At 40.9% G+C, this 15,065-nt stretch overlaps 1 protein-coding gene across 1 annotated transcript; it reads left to right on the plus strand.

The window, feature by feature from the left end:
- The first annotated feature begins 1,151 nt into the window (after nucleotides 1-1,151).
- ppp2r5ea (protein phosphatase 2, regulatory subunit B', epsilon isoform a) lies at nucleotides 1,152-14,852 on the plus strand. Its single transcript, XM_030770826.1, has 14 exons — nucleotides 1,152-1,695; nucleotides 8,745-8,905; nucleotides 9,818-10,014; nucleotides 10,465-10,566; nucleotides 10,710-10,802; nucleotides 11,091-11,221; nucleotides 11,333-11,392; nucleotides 11,629-11,737; nucleotides 11,906-11,959; nucleotides 12,048-12,098; nucleotides 12,730-12,849; nucleotides 13,512-13,639; nucleotides 14,145-14,246; nucleotides 14,460-14,852. Exons 2-14 carry the CDS (start codon nucleotides 8,749-8,751, stop codon nucleotides 14,560-14,562), a joined length of 1,407 nt encoding a protein of 468 aa, XP_030626686.1. The 5' UTR covers nucleotides 1,152-1,695; nucleotides 8,745-8,748; the 3' UTR covers nucleotides 14,563-14,852.
- The last annotated feature ends 213 nt before the right edge of the window (nucleotides 14,853-15,065 follow it).

Below are 15,065 nucleotides of genomic sequence, written 5' to 3' on the forward strand. Positions count from 1 at the left end.
CAAAAACGGAGACTCAGATCCACAATGTTTCACCTTGAGGAGAACGGCTTGCAATGAAGCCCCTTTACAGCGCTGTACTGCCACCTCGTGTGTATGGATTGGAACATGCCCTCTCTTGTGTTGAAATGAGCTGCTATGAACTGCTCTGAATATCAGTAGTTGCTCGAGATGAAGATGGTAATTCGTTGATTTATGAGACAGCCATGACACTTTCTGTTAAGGCGCTCAGCGTACTTTGTGATTATAATATTCTTCTTGTTTCTGTTTTGAAGGTGCATAAATGGTATCTTGGGATAAGGCACGTATGATGGAAAGTTAATGGTTCAGTGAAAAACTTTCTGATCACGAGATTAAATGAATAAAAGAAAGTTGGAATATAAAGTGAAAATGAAGAAATTAAGAAGAAAAGAGAAGACTGATGTACTTTCAAGTATGCACGGATGAACATACGAATGTATGAATGGGTGGATGGATGTGTGAATGGATGTAGGTATGGTTGTAGGGACGCGATAAGCTTGCTCTGAGTAGTATATTAAATTACTCTGTTTACAAGCCTGCCTCGGTAAATCGTTTCGCTCTGGATTTCTTCATTTGTGGACTGATGTACATACACCGTCAAAGCATCAAATACGTCGAGGAATGACATGTAACTGGCGTTCATCATTGGCTACTGTCAAGCTTATTATGTAACATTTTTCTAAGTGTGGAAATAGCAAAATAAGAGAGGGAATCGTTCGCCGAGAAAAGAGCACGACGTTTGAAACTGCTATTATCGATAACAGACACGAAAAAAGAAAAATACATTTTGAGAAAGAGTATGTATTCCGTCAGAGACTTGAGCGACTTGGGTTTTGTTGATCACAGGTTATCTCTATTCATACGGGAACTTTTTTCCCTCATCCAACCTCCTCTATATTACGTGCTTTGCAACCTATCATGGTTTGTCATTGCTGTTTAACTTTTTCAGGCGTGTCTTATGTCAAAGATGGATGGACAGGACTCGTAACCAACCAATGCATTACTTACGTTCACACCAACCAATTACCAGTTACTGAGTCTATGACAAATTTCAAGCACACTAAGTAGAGCGTTCTGTTTTGAGCCAGCATCCTGAACTTACTAGCATAGTGTATCGGCAAGAAGGAGAGGTGCAGGGAGTCCGTTTTGCTCGTAAATTCCGAGAGAGAGAGAATTGCAATATCGATGTGATTAAACCGAGTATCGTCATATCTGATATTCGTGTTGGAACATTAGGGTATGTAGCCGGTCAGTTAATTTCAACAACCTAAATTAAGGAGATCTGACGCTGTCGAATGTCGCTGTTCGTGCAGCCTGGAGCAAGATAGGGATTACTGTAGCAGCTAGCACAACTTAGTCGGTGTAGCAAGCTATCTAGTTAGCAAGCAAATGTTGGCATATCACTGGAAGCTTTGGTATCGTTCAAGAGAAGCGAGGGATCTGGTGTTTAATTTACGCAAGATCATAACCAGGATTGTAGATCATTAGAGTCGCCGGTGACTTCTTAAAGTCTCAAATTATTGGCCACTCTGTTAGCTCGCAGGCTAATGTTAAGCAGTGGCTAGCTAGTCAACGTTATCGTTCATCGTTACGGCACGGGATTGTTTTACTTAGCTCGAGCTAACTGGAAGAGCAAGCAACCAACTAATATCACCACGCTGAAAAATTACGATCAAGGTAAGTCTGAGTAATAAATATTGCCGTATGATGGATATCATTTGCTCAGTATGTTGATTTGTTAGTATTGTTTTGTAGTTGAGCTAGCGGTTTCCAGCTAGTCTATGGTCACAAACCTGTCTGGCTAACACCCACTCATTTGTTAGCTAATCCCAAACTCTGAAGTAAAACGAGATAGTTGTTGGTCTAAATTGTTGGTCTAAATTATGTTATCCAGATGAAAGAGTCAAACCACCAGATTAATAGGATTCACTGTAATTTGACATTTTCTGGAATTTGTAAAATATTGTGCAGCTATCTCAAAACGGCGTTGCTATAAGAATTAACAGATGTGTCATTTTGAGATTCGTGTGTGATTTCTTCCTCGCTGATATACAAAACAAATCTGATATAACTGGTGTTTACTTCACCATCAGATCAAACTGTAGAGTATTTTGTAGACCCTGATTCGGTCTTATTAGGGAGTGTTTTTTTTTATCTTCATTTATTTGCCTGTCATTCACCATTCATTGTGGACAAACAATTTAGTTAATTCACCTTGTCCTACAGGCTCGTGGGGAATGAGAGGATCCACACCTGGTTTTGTCTTGCAGTTGCAGTCATGCGTTTTATCGACTGATACTCTGTTCATTCTCGTAAATATGTACTCTGTGTCCTCCCGTAAATTTGTGCGCGCGTGTGTGGTTGGGGGGGGGGGGTGTAACAATAAAATAAAAGTATTATTTTGTTACATTGTTCTTGCAGCGCACCCCATGTCAAACCTGATCTGAAAAATGGGAAAATGAAAAAAGAAAAATAGAATTTGACTGGAGGGCACCCGTAATCTAGGAACTGTGCAGACCGTGTCAAACTGTAGATGTGGGTTTGGCTAAATGCCACATAAGTGCACTAAAAAAACAAAGCCTTCTGCAAAAGTAATTTCTCATTTAGAGAAATTAGAGTTGTTATGTATGTGCTAATGAATACTGGCACATTTAGTTAGAAGTCGGGTACATTGCACATTGTACAATGTCATGCCATGGATACTTTCATTTCAGGCCTGTGATGTTCTTAGTCTTGGCTTCATAATGTCAGTGCCACCTTGGTACGAACGCACATAAATTCTTCAGTGAACTGTTGGGACTGCTCTTATCTCCGATACCTTTCTATTTTTCCACTGACATTTACCTGTGTGTAAAGCATTACGCTCCCTTTAAATCTCTCTCTTCTTTCTTGGTGGCTTAGAGACAACTTGCCGTTTGTTCTTACAGAGGGACATTCACCCTTTAAGTGTGTAAGAATGCACTTTGATAATCTGGATGTAAATGTACCCAGTTTGAGTTAACTCAGGGCAGTAATAAATAGCGTTATTTGTGTATCTCCAAACCTCTATTCTACCTCTCACCCTAAAAGGCCAGCTTCAGCTCTTTCAGTGAAGGGCCTTTCTTTTATTATTATTATTATCCAGATTGACTTTATTCCCTGACTCAGATGACCTGGTTGTAAAGGCATTAGGATTTAGGCTAAGGCGATAGTGGGTGCCAGGGTTCTGACCGGTCTCCCCTGAGATGTGTAACCCTTTGCACTTTGTGCACAGTGGTTTCAGCCTCCACAGACAGTGTAAAGGATGGCCAGTACCTTCTCAGGGTGCAGCTATGCTATTCTGAGGTATTTTTAGCCTCCAAAGTCCTTTCAGTTTATGACTAGAATTATGACTGCCTCTACTTTATCAGCGTTGTTCTGTGTCACCTTATCTCTGCTGTTTCTGTTGTGGATGCTGGGCCTGTGACATTTATGAGGAGATGAACATTTAGGTTATTGGGACAAAAACTAGAACTGTGATACCAATAATAGTGTGAAGCTGCAACCATACATGAGGTTGTCATGATGTGTAACTGTTTCCCTGTGATACCACCTATTGTCTACGTATGTGCCATTACTGTGTTGTGTGAAATTAAGCAAAATATGCTGTGTTCTTTGTGGTCTGAAAACTAGAATGATGTAGCACACTGCACTTCTTTGTCTTGATCTGTGCACCTTTATGGGGCAGAGCCATTTTATTTGTAATAACTCTTCTTGTCACCAAAGCATTGCGATAACACACAGAATCAGAGAAACTGTACTGACAACACCAAACTTTGGTAGATGGGCAGTAGAACTCTTGTTTTTCCATAGTTAAAACTGAGTTGTGCCCAGAAGAGTAAATTACATTGCATTCTGTCTTCTTGAATGACTAATACAATAATACTTTGTCATTGTCATAGTCCAAAGTTTGATATAATCACCAATAAAACTTTCTGGTGACATCTAGGTAACATCACTTTTCAAATGTGAATTATCCTGTGCGCCAAGGCTGAAAATACACAGGCCTCCATACAAGGGGTGCTTTACTTCACGTATGAAAACGAGGACTTTTCAAGTCTCTGTACTATGACAGGACGTTGAATGTTAATCCAAATAAACCTTTTCCTCTGGTTTCACATGATAGCCTGCTTATTGTTTCTCGTCCACTAAAAAACGAGTCTCCGAGTTTCGTAGCTTAACATGGATGTGGTTGTACTCAGAGGTGCTGCATTAGCTTTGGCAGTTTACACTCTTGCCAGCTGGAGGACTCGGCTGTGGATTTATGTTCTGAATCAAAACTTGAGAACAGCTTTAAATCTGATTTATAGTGTAAAATCCTTTCAAATCTTGCTTACACATCCCCCCCCCCCACACACACACATCTGATGAGTACTTGTTTGGGTTTTTTAACCAAATCCTTGAGGCTAATGCCAACAAAAATAAACGTGCACTCCATTGAGGATTGAGGATACAGTACTTGGATAGGCAAGTGAATGTGAACTTGTAAGGCGGGTATTTCTGAATTAATAAAGGAAGGATAATCAGAGGGAAACTGCTGGTCCACACACTTTAGAAGATTCTCATAGCATACAGAACATGATGGGTGTAGCTGGACTCTCTTGGTCTGTAGTGACCGTTGTGGATTTTGACCACTGAAAGAGACTGGCACTGTAATATCGTATTTCTAGGTTGTGCCACAACTGTTGTAAATGTAAGCAGACAGTTTTACAAGCCTGCACAAGATTTACAGAATAAATTGTCTTTAAAATGACATAATGAAAACTTTGATGTCCCAAAATCCTCTCTTTTTTGCTCAGTATTGTAGTAGTATCTCCAGAATTTAGCTTGAAAGCTAAAACAGAATTTTTTTTTTCTATTTAACTTGAATTTGAAACTTGTACTGAGTTGTCAGTAGAGAAGCTTTAATGTCCTCAGGAATGAGCAGAAGATCCTGAAAAATTATAACACAAAAAAAAAAAAGTGACCCACCCTTAGAAATATTTGTTGATTAGTTCCTGTCGACAAAACCCTAGAATTGCTTAGTTATTCCAACTATAAAAGGACGGTATTTGCCAACGCCTTGTGGTGGAATTTGAGAAAATGGTAGAGCGATGAACATTAACTTTGGTGAGGTGAGTCTTTTCCTCCAGGCACACATAGTAGTAACCATATGCATGTTGCTGGGATTGGCTGCTTCCTCATCATTGATGATTAATCCAGTGAAAAACCAGGTAGTCTGACGGTAATATGTATGAAGCAGGATATCTGTTGGACATTTTATATGTTTGAAGTATCAAAGCAGCTGTACCTAAATCATAAATGTTTGATTTGGAGTGTCTCTATTCAAGGGGATATTGATTACTAGCATCATCATTTAGGCCTTTTTCGTCAGTTCAGTTACGTGGTCTTTGTGCTCTGTACACATGCTTTGTCAGCATGTGTCGCCTGATTTGAAATTAGGAAGCATTTCCAAGATGTGGGTGGGAAATGTTTACAATTAAAAATCAAATGTTTTCCATCAGGAAGCATGTTTAATTTTTATTGCAGTACATGGCTTCTCGTTTTGGTTATAAAATCACCCGTTGAGTACATTTGTTTAACTGTTTGTTTTATCCCAGTTGTCCAGCGTGTTTTTGCTGTGTAGCAATCACTATTTTTGTAGCACATGTACGTACTATGGTTTGATGAGAATATGAATTTCAGGTATATGAATTTGAAATGAAAACTTTAAGAGTCTGTGTTTAGGCCAGTTGTTGAAACAGACCAGTGTTTTCTTAGCTCCATGTACAAAAAGTCATTTTACAACCAGCAATCTAAAACAAATTTAATGTTGCTTTTTATCTTAATAAAACTTCTTCTAGTGACTCTATAAGTTTACCTTCATATTAATTTTGCTAGTTAGTTATGGTTTTAGTATTTGTTCTGCTCTGTTCCAATTAACAACAAGAATAACTGCTCATGGACGTTGCAGTCATAGCCTTCATGTTGTCCTTAGCCGATTATAGCAGTTAATCAGCACATATTTAAAGGTTTGAACCAACTATATTAGTTTAAGTACCAGCTTCTCTTCTGCCTCTCCTCGTGAGAGAGTTTTTAATTATTGTTTGTTTTTTCCAAATGTTTTGCATGGGGCATTTGCATACAGATGTTTGTGGCAGAGTGGGTCTAGCAGGGGCATTCATAGCAAGGCCAGATTTGTAGATCCGTCAAAGTTTTTGATGAAATTTGACTGTAGGGCCTTGGTAAAAGGTACATGTCTCCTGATATAAATCTAACTAGCATTGTCAGGTATTTTCCAGAAACCTTAAAGTTAAGTTCAAACTCTTTGTGTTACAATCACCTTGATTTGGCCCTCCCTTTCATAAAGTTGAGAAAAGAATATTAGTGGACATCGAGGAACACTTGGAGCAGCTCCATGCTTTGCATCAGAGGGAGATCCCAGTGAGGCTAGTCCGGTGCAAATATAGATCAGTGGTACCCCAGTTATCTGCTCCCTCCTCCTCCTCCTCGTGCTCCTCCACCTCCTCCTATGCATGGGAGTCTTAAGATTTTCCGCGTGTCCAGACCTCTAATCCCAGTGTGACCTGCAGGGACCTTGTCTGAGAGATTATGTAACTGTGAAGCAGTCAGAAAAGACAGCAGCACACTTCTCCTTAAAAAGGCTAACAATCTAACATTCTCTGTGCTTTCACCCTAACACAACAAGGGCAAAGCCACATGTATGTAAATCAGTGTTTTGCTATACCAAATCCACCTTCCATTTGTGAGCTGACTGAAAAAAAATGTCTGCATTATCTATGTTTATTGTAAAATAAGTGTAGGTTGTATAGATTATAAACATACTAAAGTAGATTTTTAGGCTCACTTGGTACGGTTTTCAGTGGTTAGTGGTTTGGCCAGTTTTAACTTTTAATGGGATCCAAGGTAATGTTTTCAGTTAGAGTGTGGTTCTCTCTATGTGGAGCGATTCGACAGCACTTTCCATATTTGACAATCTTCTATGAACTTCTCCTTCACTTCTTAGTGCACACAGTCAGGGACATGCTGTGATTGTTACAGTGTCCTCTTCAAGATAGACCAGAAGTCCCCAGAGTATTACGCAAATTACACCAGAACATATTAACTCTGCAAGGTATAAAGATATTACTCCAAAGTGTAATTGTTGTACATCTTGAGTATTTTTTTTAATAGGCTGCAATGTATATGCTGTACTGTAGCAGTTCAAGAAAAAAAAAATTAGTGTGGGATCTTTGGTCCATTTGAGATAGTGACTAGTTATACTGGGGGAGAAGGAGGTCAGTAAATGGTATTTTACATGTAATGTCTAAATCTGAACAGCCTAATTGCGGCTCTTTCTAAGTCCGTCTTCATATTCTGTACGCCGTACCTGATTAAAGGCTCTGCAACTGTTAAGAGAATGAATGAGATGAATGGGGAATGCATATTCTAATTTAAGATCTTTCAGGCCTTCTTGACACTGGTTAGTCAGTGGCTGATTTATAGCCTATCAGCAGTCTCTCAAATGACTCTTGTGGTGAGTGTTCTAGTGCACACTGATAGCTGTTTTGTAATTCTTGCAGGTCCTACACATTTATCATATGTAATGTCATGGATAGTTCCCAACCTTGGCTCAAGTAGAGCTGGCACCCAGACATCTTAACCCAAATTGTTAGTAAAGTCGGGGGAAGGGCATTTGGCTGGGTCATGTGTAGCACTACCCACGCCGCTGCAGGTATGAGGGAAAAAAATTGCCATCAAGAGACATTGATTGATTCATTCGAGCAACCATTCTGGCTCTGAAAGCTGATCCAAGGTTTGGAATCGCAATCTCAGTTGCCTCCCACATACAGAACACAAAATTGCTTAGGTCACCATGTACTGTGTTATTGGTAAACACTACAGAAAAATGGTGGGGTTTTTTTTGTGTGTGTGTTCATTAGATTTATCAGCACTAGTGACCTAAAACTGACTGTTCTTTGACCACATTCACTCAACTGAGAAAAAAGTACCTTTTGCTCCAACTCTGAAGGGCAAGCGAAAGCAAATGCTATTCATGCAATGAGAATGAATACAAATGTTTTGGAAGATGTCAAATAGGTACAGAATACAAGAGGAGGACCTGGGAGAACTGTAAATAAATTGTTCAGGTTTAAGGATCACACATAAGATCCTCCCCATATGTACATAAGTGGCATTAACCCCAGATGAATCAGAGATTTCAACCCTGATAGTTTCCTACATGTACACAGTATTTTCTAGATAAGCACTTCTCAGCTCTACTACTGGACACCCACTAGACTGCATATTATGGCTAATGCTTAGCACCAGAACACCTAGTCCAAGAAGACATGGGCTCAGTAATCAGTAGGTAAACTGAGTCAAGCATGGTGGAGCTGACTTAGATAAAGAATATGCTAATTTGTCCGTGTCTGGTCTGGAGTTGTTATTCACTGGTCTAAGCAATGATATGCGAAAAATGAGCAAAATGGAAGATGATTATTTTGAGATCATGCTCCATATTTTCAGAAATAATATTTTTTGTTTTCGTTTGATGTCAAAATCTGACGCCTCATGAAAATGTTATGTTGAGTTCTCTCTCAGAATGAGACAGTAGAACACTCATCCTGCTGCTCTTGTTTGACAAGCCTTACAGATTATTCATATAAAATGTCCAGAATATGCTTATTCTCTCTCCATCCTTCCTTTGCCTTTTCCCTTTATCGCAGGGCTATGTCTTCGTCGGCCACCACACCTCCGTCGGTGGACAAAGTGGATGGATTCTCGCGGAAGTCGGTGCGAAAGGCCAAGCAGAAGCGGGCCCAGAGCTCCTCCCAGTTCCGATCTCAGGATAAACCCATTGAGCTGGCCCAGCTGCCACTGCTCAAAGGTTCGGTTCTGTCATTTAGACTGGCGCTTTTTAAATGTTCACCCAGATGAACTGTAATTCATTCTTTTTTTTTTTTCCATCCATTTGTACTCTAATCAGTTCTGCAAAATCATTAGGTTTGTCTAAGAACAAATCACGCTGCACTTGGATGGAATAGGGTGGCATAGTTTAAAAACCAAACCAACTGCTGTTTTACCAAAGGTGCAGAGCCTTTTTTCTGTCAGAGTAGTATGTACATAATGTTATTATCATGAGCAGTATGAAGGTAATGGATATTTCTGGGTCCTATTGCGCATCCTTTTGTGGCCCAGATCTCACCTCATCAAGGCAAAGCAGCTCAAGATGTGTCAGAAACAGACTAGAACTTTTGAAAACAGTTTCCCATAACTTTTTGTTGGGTTTCATTTAACGGAGAGATGGGTCTCATTATATTTTCATGAAATCTAAAGGTTTCATATAGCATTTTGAGTCTGCTGTTTGAGACTGTGAACACCAGTATGAGTCCAGGCTCGGGAGGAATGGGGTGGTATGGTTACAGCAGTCAGACACAGAATGTGGTTAGACAAGAATCCTCATGAATGGATGCTCACTTCCAAGACCAGGCCTGGGTGTCTCCAGTTTCATCTTTAAAAACATGGGGTGGTTAGGTTTGCAAACACGGGACAGTCGCAGTATAAATATTTGGGGTCAGAGGTCAGATACAGCCTCTGTAGGATGGACAGAAAGGTATTCGGGGGGCCCTCCATGCTTTCTGCCAAAACGTGCAAGACAGGTACCATTCAGGGGGGAAAAAAAAAAAAACAAACAAAACAACTGGGCAGCAAAGAGGTTGTGTGTATTCAGTAGAATTTCTGCTTAACCTAACTCAGTTTTCTCTGTTTTTCCTTCACTGTTGATCTCTTTTCTGTCTAGATGTGTCAGCTCAGGAACAGCCAGAGTTGTTTGTGAAGAAGCTTCAACAATGCTGTACCCTCTTTGACTTCATGGACACGCTCTCCGATCTCAAAATGAAGGAGTACAAGCGTTCCACGCTCAACGAGCTGGTGGATTACGTTACCGTCAGCAGGGGCTACCTCACAGAACAGACTTACCCTGAGGTGGTCAAAATGGTGAGAGACGAGAAAAGCAGAGGGCTTTTATTTCCCCACTGTAAACAGTTCACTCTGAACACTTACTCTTTTTGCCTCCTGACGCCCAAGGCTTTCGCACTTATGTGTAAAACTGTGACCTCCATCCATAGCACAGTTAACGCTGCCTTCGCTGGCCTTGTCTTGCGATACAAATAAAACAGTGTTTTGATGTTGACCTTAAGCTTAGATCTTAAAACAGACCAACTTGTGTGCGTGAAACACAGGACGTTTTAGCTTCTGGACTCAAGAAAGCTTGAGTTTACAGATAGCTCTGTGCAAATAAACACCCCTGTCCTAGTTTGAGTTGTGATGCAGGACTTTTCTCTATGAAGTTAAATATGATTAACACCTTGTGTACCATATATTGTGAATTCATTGGAATGGCCTTCAACCTCTTCCATCACATTTCTCACTTTCTCTTTCGTTTAGGTGTCCTACAATATTTTCCGGACCCTTCCACCGAGTGACAGTAATGAGTTTGACCCGGAGGAGGATGAACCCACGCTGGAGGCCTCATGGCCACACCTACAGGTGCTGAAGCAGAAGCACCTAGTCTCTTTCACTTACACTTTTTTTTTCTCTCCTCAACCAATCAGTGTGGTCTTTTCTGTCAGTCTTTCCATCATTAATTTTTTTCACTCAATACTTGTTTCTCATTTTTTTTCCCGCTATAGCTGGTTTATGAGTTCTTCATTCGGTTCCTGGAGAGCCAAGAGTTTCAGCCCAGCGTTGCCAAAAAGTACATTGACCAGAAATTTGTATTACAGGTATGCTGTGGAAGTATTCACTTGACAGTTAGGGCCCCCCCCCCCCCCCCCCCCCCCCCCCCGAAACCAGTGTGGTTGGTGCTAATGTTGTGAAATGATGTTGAAGGAAATATAGGAGTAAGATGTTTTACAGAAATAGCAGAAAGATACTGTAAATATGCTGAGTTGTAGCAGTTCTGGAAGTGACTGCAGTATGCCTATGACATAGCTCAGTATAGGCAAAGTTATCTTGGTGCTTTGTGAAGGTCATTAAGGTTACTGATCATTTTTCCATCCTGTTACTCTCAGCTCCTGGAGCTGTTTGACAGCGAGGACCCCCGAGAACGGGACTGCCTGAAGACAGTCCTGCACAGAATCTACGGAAAGTTTCTGGGCCTCAGGGCATTCATCCGCAAACAGATAAATAATATTTTTCTATGGTAAGACACATGAAGACACTTAATTTATGGAGCCAACTGTCAAGCCCTGTCAAGTCACAATCACTGATTGTTGGGGGTTTTTTTCTCCTCTTTTGTCCTTGTCTGGTGCAGTTTTATCTATGAAACAGAGCACTTCAATGGAGTGGCAGAATTGCTGGAGATCCTGGGGAGGTAAATAGAGCAATTATTGTCTTGAGATTTTTGTCACATGTTCTAATGGGGGATTCTGTGAAGTTTCACTACAGCATTATTGACTCAAATTAGGGTTTAACTTTACCCCCCGGCTATTAATTGGCATGGTCTCTTTTGTTGTGGTTGCATACATGGGACCTCAGTTTTACCAATGTGTTATTAAGGTGTGTTGTTTACTGCTGACTGCTAAAAAAAAGATTTTTTTTTTCCTGCAGCATAATCAATGGTTTTGCTCTGCCTCTGAAAGCTGAGCACAAACAGTTCCTGGTCAAAGTCTTACTTCCTCTACACACAGCACGGAGTTTGTCCCTCTTCCACGCACAGGTATACAATACACACAGTGCAGACTGTGCCATGATAGCACAATATCAGCATCATTAAATATTAAAGAGTGATCATGTACATGTAAAGGTTTTTTTTTTTTTCTATTAGATTAGGGTGTAAAACACACACGCACACACGCACACTAAAAAGCATCTGTTTCTTTTTCAGCTGGCTTATTGTATTGTACAGTTCCTTGAGAAAGATCCCACGTTAACAGAACCAGTAAGTAGCCCACCCCCCATCAGTACCGGCATCTTTCTGTTGCCTTCGCTGTGTGTGTTCTCTCAGTGACTGTTCTGGTATTTTCCAGGTAATCAGAGGCTTGTTGAAGTATTGGCCAAAAACCTGCAGTCAGAAAGAGGTAATGGATGCAACTCTCTGTTAGGTGCTAGTGCTAAAGAAAGAGGAACATGTGAAGACAGAAAAAGCAGCAATTTATGGACTGGTTTCTTTGGATTAAGCCTTGCCCTGGACTGACTTAGATTTTGAAATGGGATTCTACTTCAGTTTAGCCAAGAACTAGCCTTAATCCTTTTATGGGAAACCAGCCCTAAATGCTGTTTGAACATTCTTTTTGTAGGTAACTAGTCTTTTTAATCCCAAAAAACAGAGCTTGACTGGAAATATTCTGGCTACTCTGCCAACCAGCTGATGTACTGTATGACTTCTTATATGTTCTTCATGTAAAGAGCTCTTATTGGCTACATAAATGTTGATTGACAGTTTTGTATAGTGACGGTCATAAACTTGTTGTCCTACATACAGGTCAAAGAGATGACATCATTGTGTCAGTGTTACACATGAACACGGTCTCTGTCAGCTTCTTTTGCAGGTTGACAGAAAAAATAAAACAGTTAACAGTATGATCTGACTCTGTGCTCTGTTAAGTAGTATGTCAAGCTTGTGTTGTGAAAAGCGTGATCTGTAGGGGGTGCCGAAGGGATGCAGTGATCTTTTTGCCTTACCAGTCCTGCTTCTCTTCTTTCCCTCAGGTGATGTTCCTCGGAGAGCTTGAAGAGATTCTGGACGTTATTGAGCCCACACAGTTTGTCAAAATCCAAGACCCCCTTTTTAAGCAGATCTCCAGATGTGTGTCCAGCCCTCATTTTCAGGTCTGTATCATCCAAACACACCCTTCCTCCCTGACTCTGACCATCGTGGGCTGCATTCCCAGGGAAGGATTAAGACCAGCTCTGGACTAAATTGCATTTTTGTGGGTGAATCTCTGTTCAGAACGTAATTTGGTTCCAAACCAGACTTAATCCTTCACAGATTAACTCACCCATAAGAATAACCGTGAAATATTACCTAAATGAGCTAAAAGGAAGAGTAATATGAAATTATCTAATAGACTTGCTATTGTGCCTGTCTGAGGTAAAAGATGAGGGCGTGACCTCAAAGACTTGTTGGATTGTAAAGTAGTAGAAAAGTGATCTTAACTTAGCTATCCTGCTGTACTGATGACTGTTTGTGGCCAAAAATTAAAAGGGCCCCCCTGTGTTTTCTAGTCTGTCTAAAATGTAACAGTATTTGTCAAGGTAACTCACAGGACTTCACCCAATTGGTCTACCTCAGCGCCGACATGCCTGATTTAGCTTATCAGAGTTTTGGTCATGTGGTTTGATAAAGTGGATGATATAGACTGTGCGTGTTTGCATTGGGCTACGCTCAAAATGCGCACGTCTGTGGGTCTCAAGGACCAAAACTAGAGGCCCACACAGAGTTGTTGTTAATGAATGTGATTGATTGGAAAAGGAGCTGTTGTGTGTTTCAGGTGGCAGAGAGAGCCTTGTACTACTGGAACAATGAGTACATCATGAGTCTGATTGAAGAGAACTCCAGTGTCATCCTGCCCATCATGTTTGCCAGTCTCTACAGGGTCTCCAAAGAGCACTGGAACCCGTAAGTCTCTCATCCAGTCCAACGCTTTAAACTCCCAACACAAAAGACACTGCCAGTAACCACAGCAGTCACGACGCCAGTTACCAGTTAGAATCACCCCAAAGAACCAGGGCAGTTTTCTCATTAACTATTGGTTAACTGGTTAGTTACTGTAACTGGTTAGTTACTGTAACTACTGTACTAACTACAGGCATTGATTAACTAAGTCAATATCTGTCATGTTTTTGATACATTTTGGTTGGTTTGTTGAAAGGTTGGTTTAGTCCAATTGCTGCTGGACTCCTGAGTTGAGTCAGGGAAGAGCGCGGTAGCTGCAGAATGGTGTGAGATGTATGCACAAGTTTAGGGTGAAATGACTGGAGCCACATAAGTTGGTCTAGAATCCACTGCCACATGTGTAACCCACTTTCTTTTTTTTTTTAAACCCTGCCTAGGGACTGTGTCCAAGACGTTAGATCTCTTAATCTTTGTGTGACTGAATAGTCCGCTCTTTGTTCTCTCCTAGGGCGATATCAGCTTTAATCTACAACGTGCTCAAAGCGTTCATGGAGATGAACAGCGCTTTATTTGACGAACTCGCCGCAACTTATAAAGCTGACCGCCAGAGGTAAGAACACTGCAGCTGCATGTACTGTGTGTCAGCTGAAAAAATGAAAGCAGTCCTTTGTCTTTCGATGTTTCTACATCATTCGAATAACTGTGTAAATAGTTTCTCTTGTCCCGATCATCAAATCTGACACTAGCAAAACACAAACAAGTCAGTTTCTGAATTCTTGGCTCTTTGTCATTCTGTTTAATCGGTGATGTTCTTCTCTTTTAGGGAAAAGAAGAAAGACAAGGAACGGGAGGATTTGTGGAAGAAGTTGGAGGACCTTGAATTAAGGCGAGGCATCCAGAACAGCGACGGGGTCATTCCAACCTAACGTAGACAGGGCACCGCCCCTTCACTTAACTCCAACCAGTCAACTTCCGCTCTGCCAGAGGGACTCCACCCCCTTCCCACCCCCACACATATCGTGCTGTGTACTTTACTGTCGACTTCCACGTTTGTTTGTCTCTTATTTCAGCAGCACTGTATATACCCCCACTCCACTTCCTTTACAACGATGCTTTATTGACACAACAGAAGACAAAGGAAGGAAAAAAAGAAAGAAAAGAAAAAGGAAGTGTGTGTCTGTGTTCATCTGAAGAGACTCAGAATGTGCTCCTTAAAAAAAAAAAAAAAGAAAAAAAAAAAAAGAAACAAACAAAAAAAAAAAGAAAAAACAAGAATAGGTGAACAGGCTCAGTCAAGGGGTACAGGGGCTCATGCTCTTTCAGAGACACCACAGAAGTGGGGGAACTTCATGAAGATGTGGGGGGGGGGTATCCCCCTACCACCCCATCCCCACCTCCTACCTTGAGGACACACACAGTCTTTTCTGAT

The sequence above is a fragment of the Chanos chanos genome, chromosome 4, assembly GCF_902362185.1.
Source record: "Chanos chanos chromosome 4, fChaCha1.1, whole genome shotgun sequence".
Taxonomy (NCBI): Eukaryota; Metazoa; Chordata; class Actinopteri; order Gonorynchiformes; family Chanidae; genus Chanos; species Chanos chanos.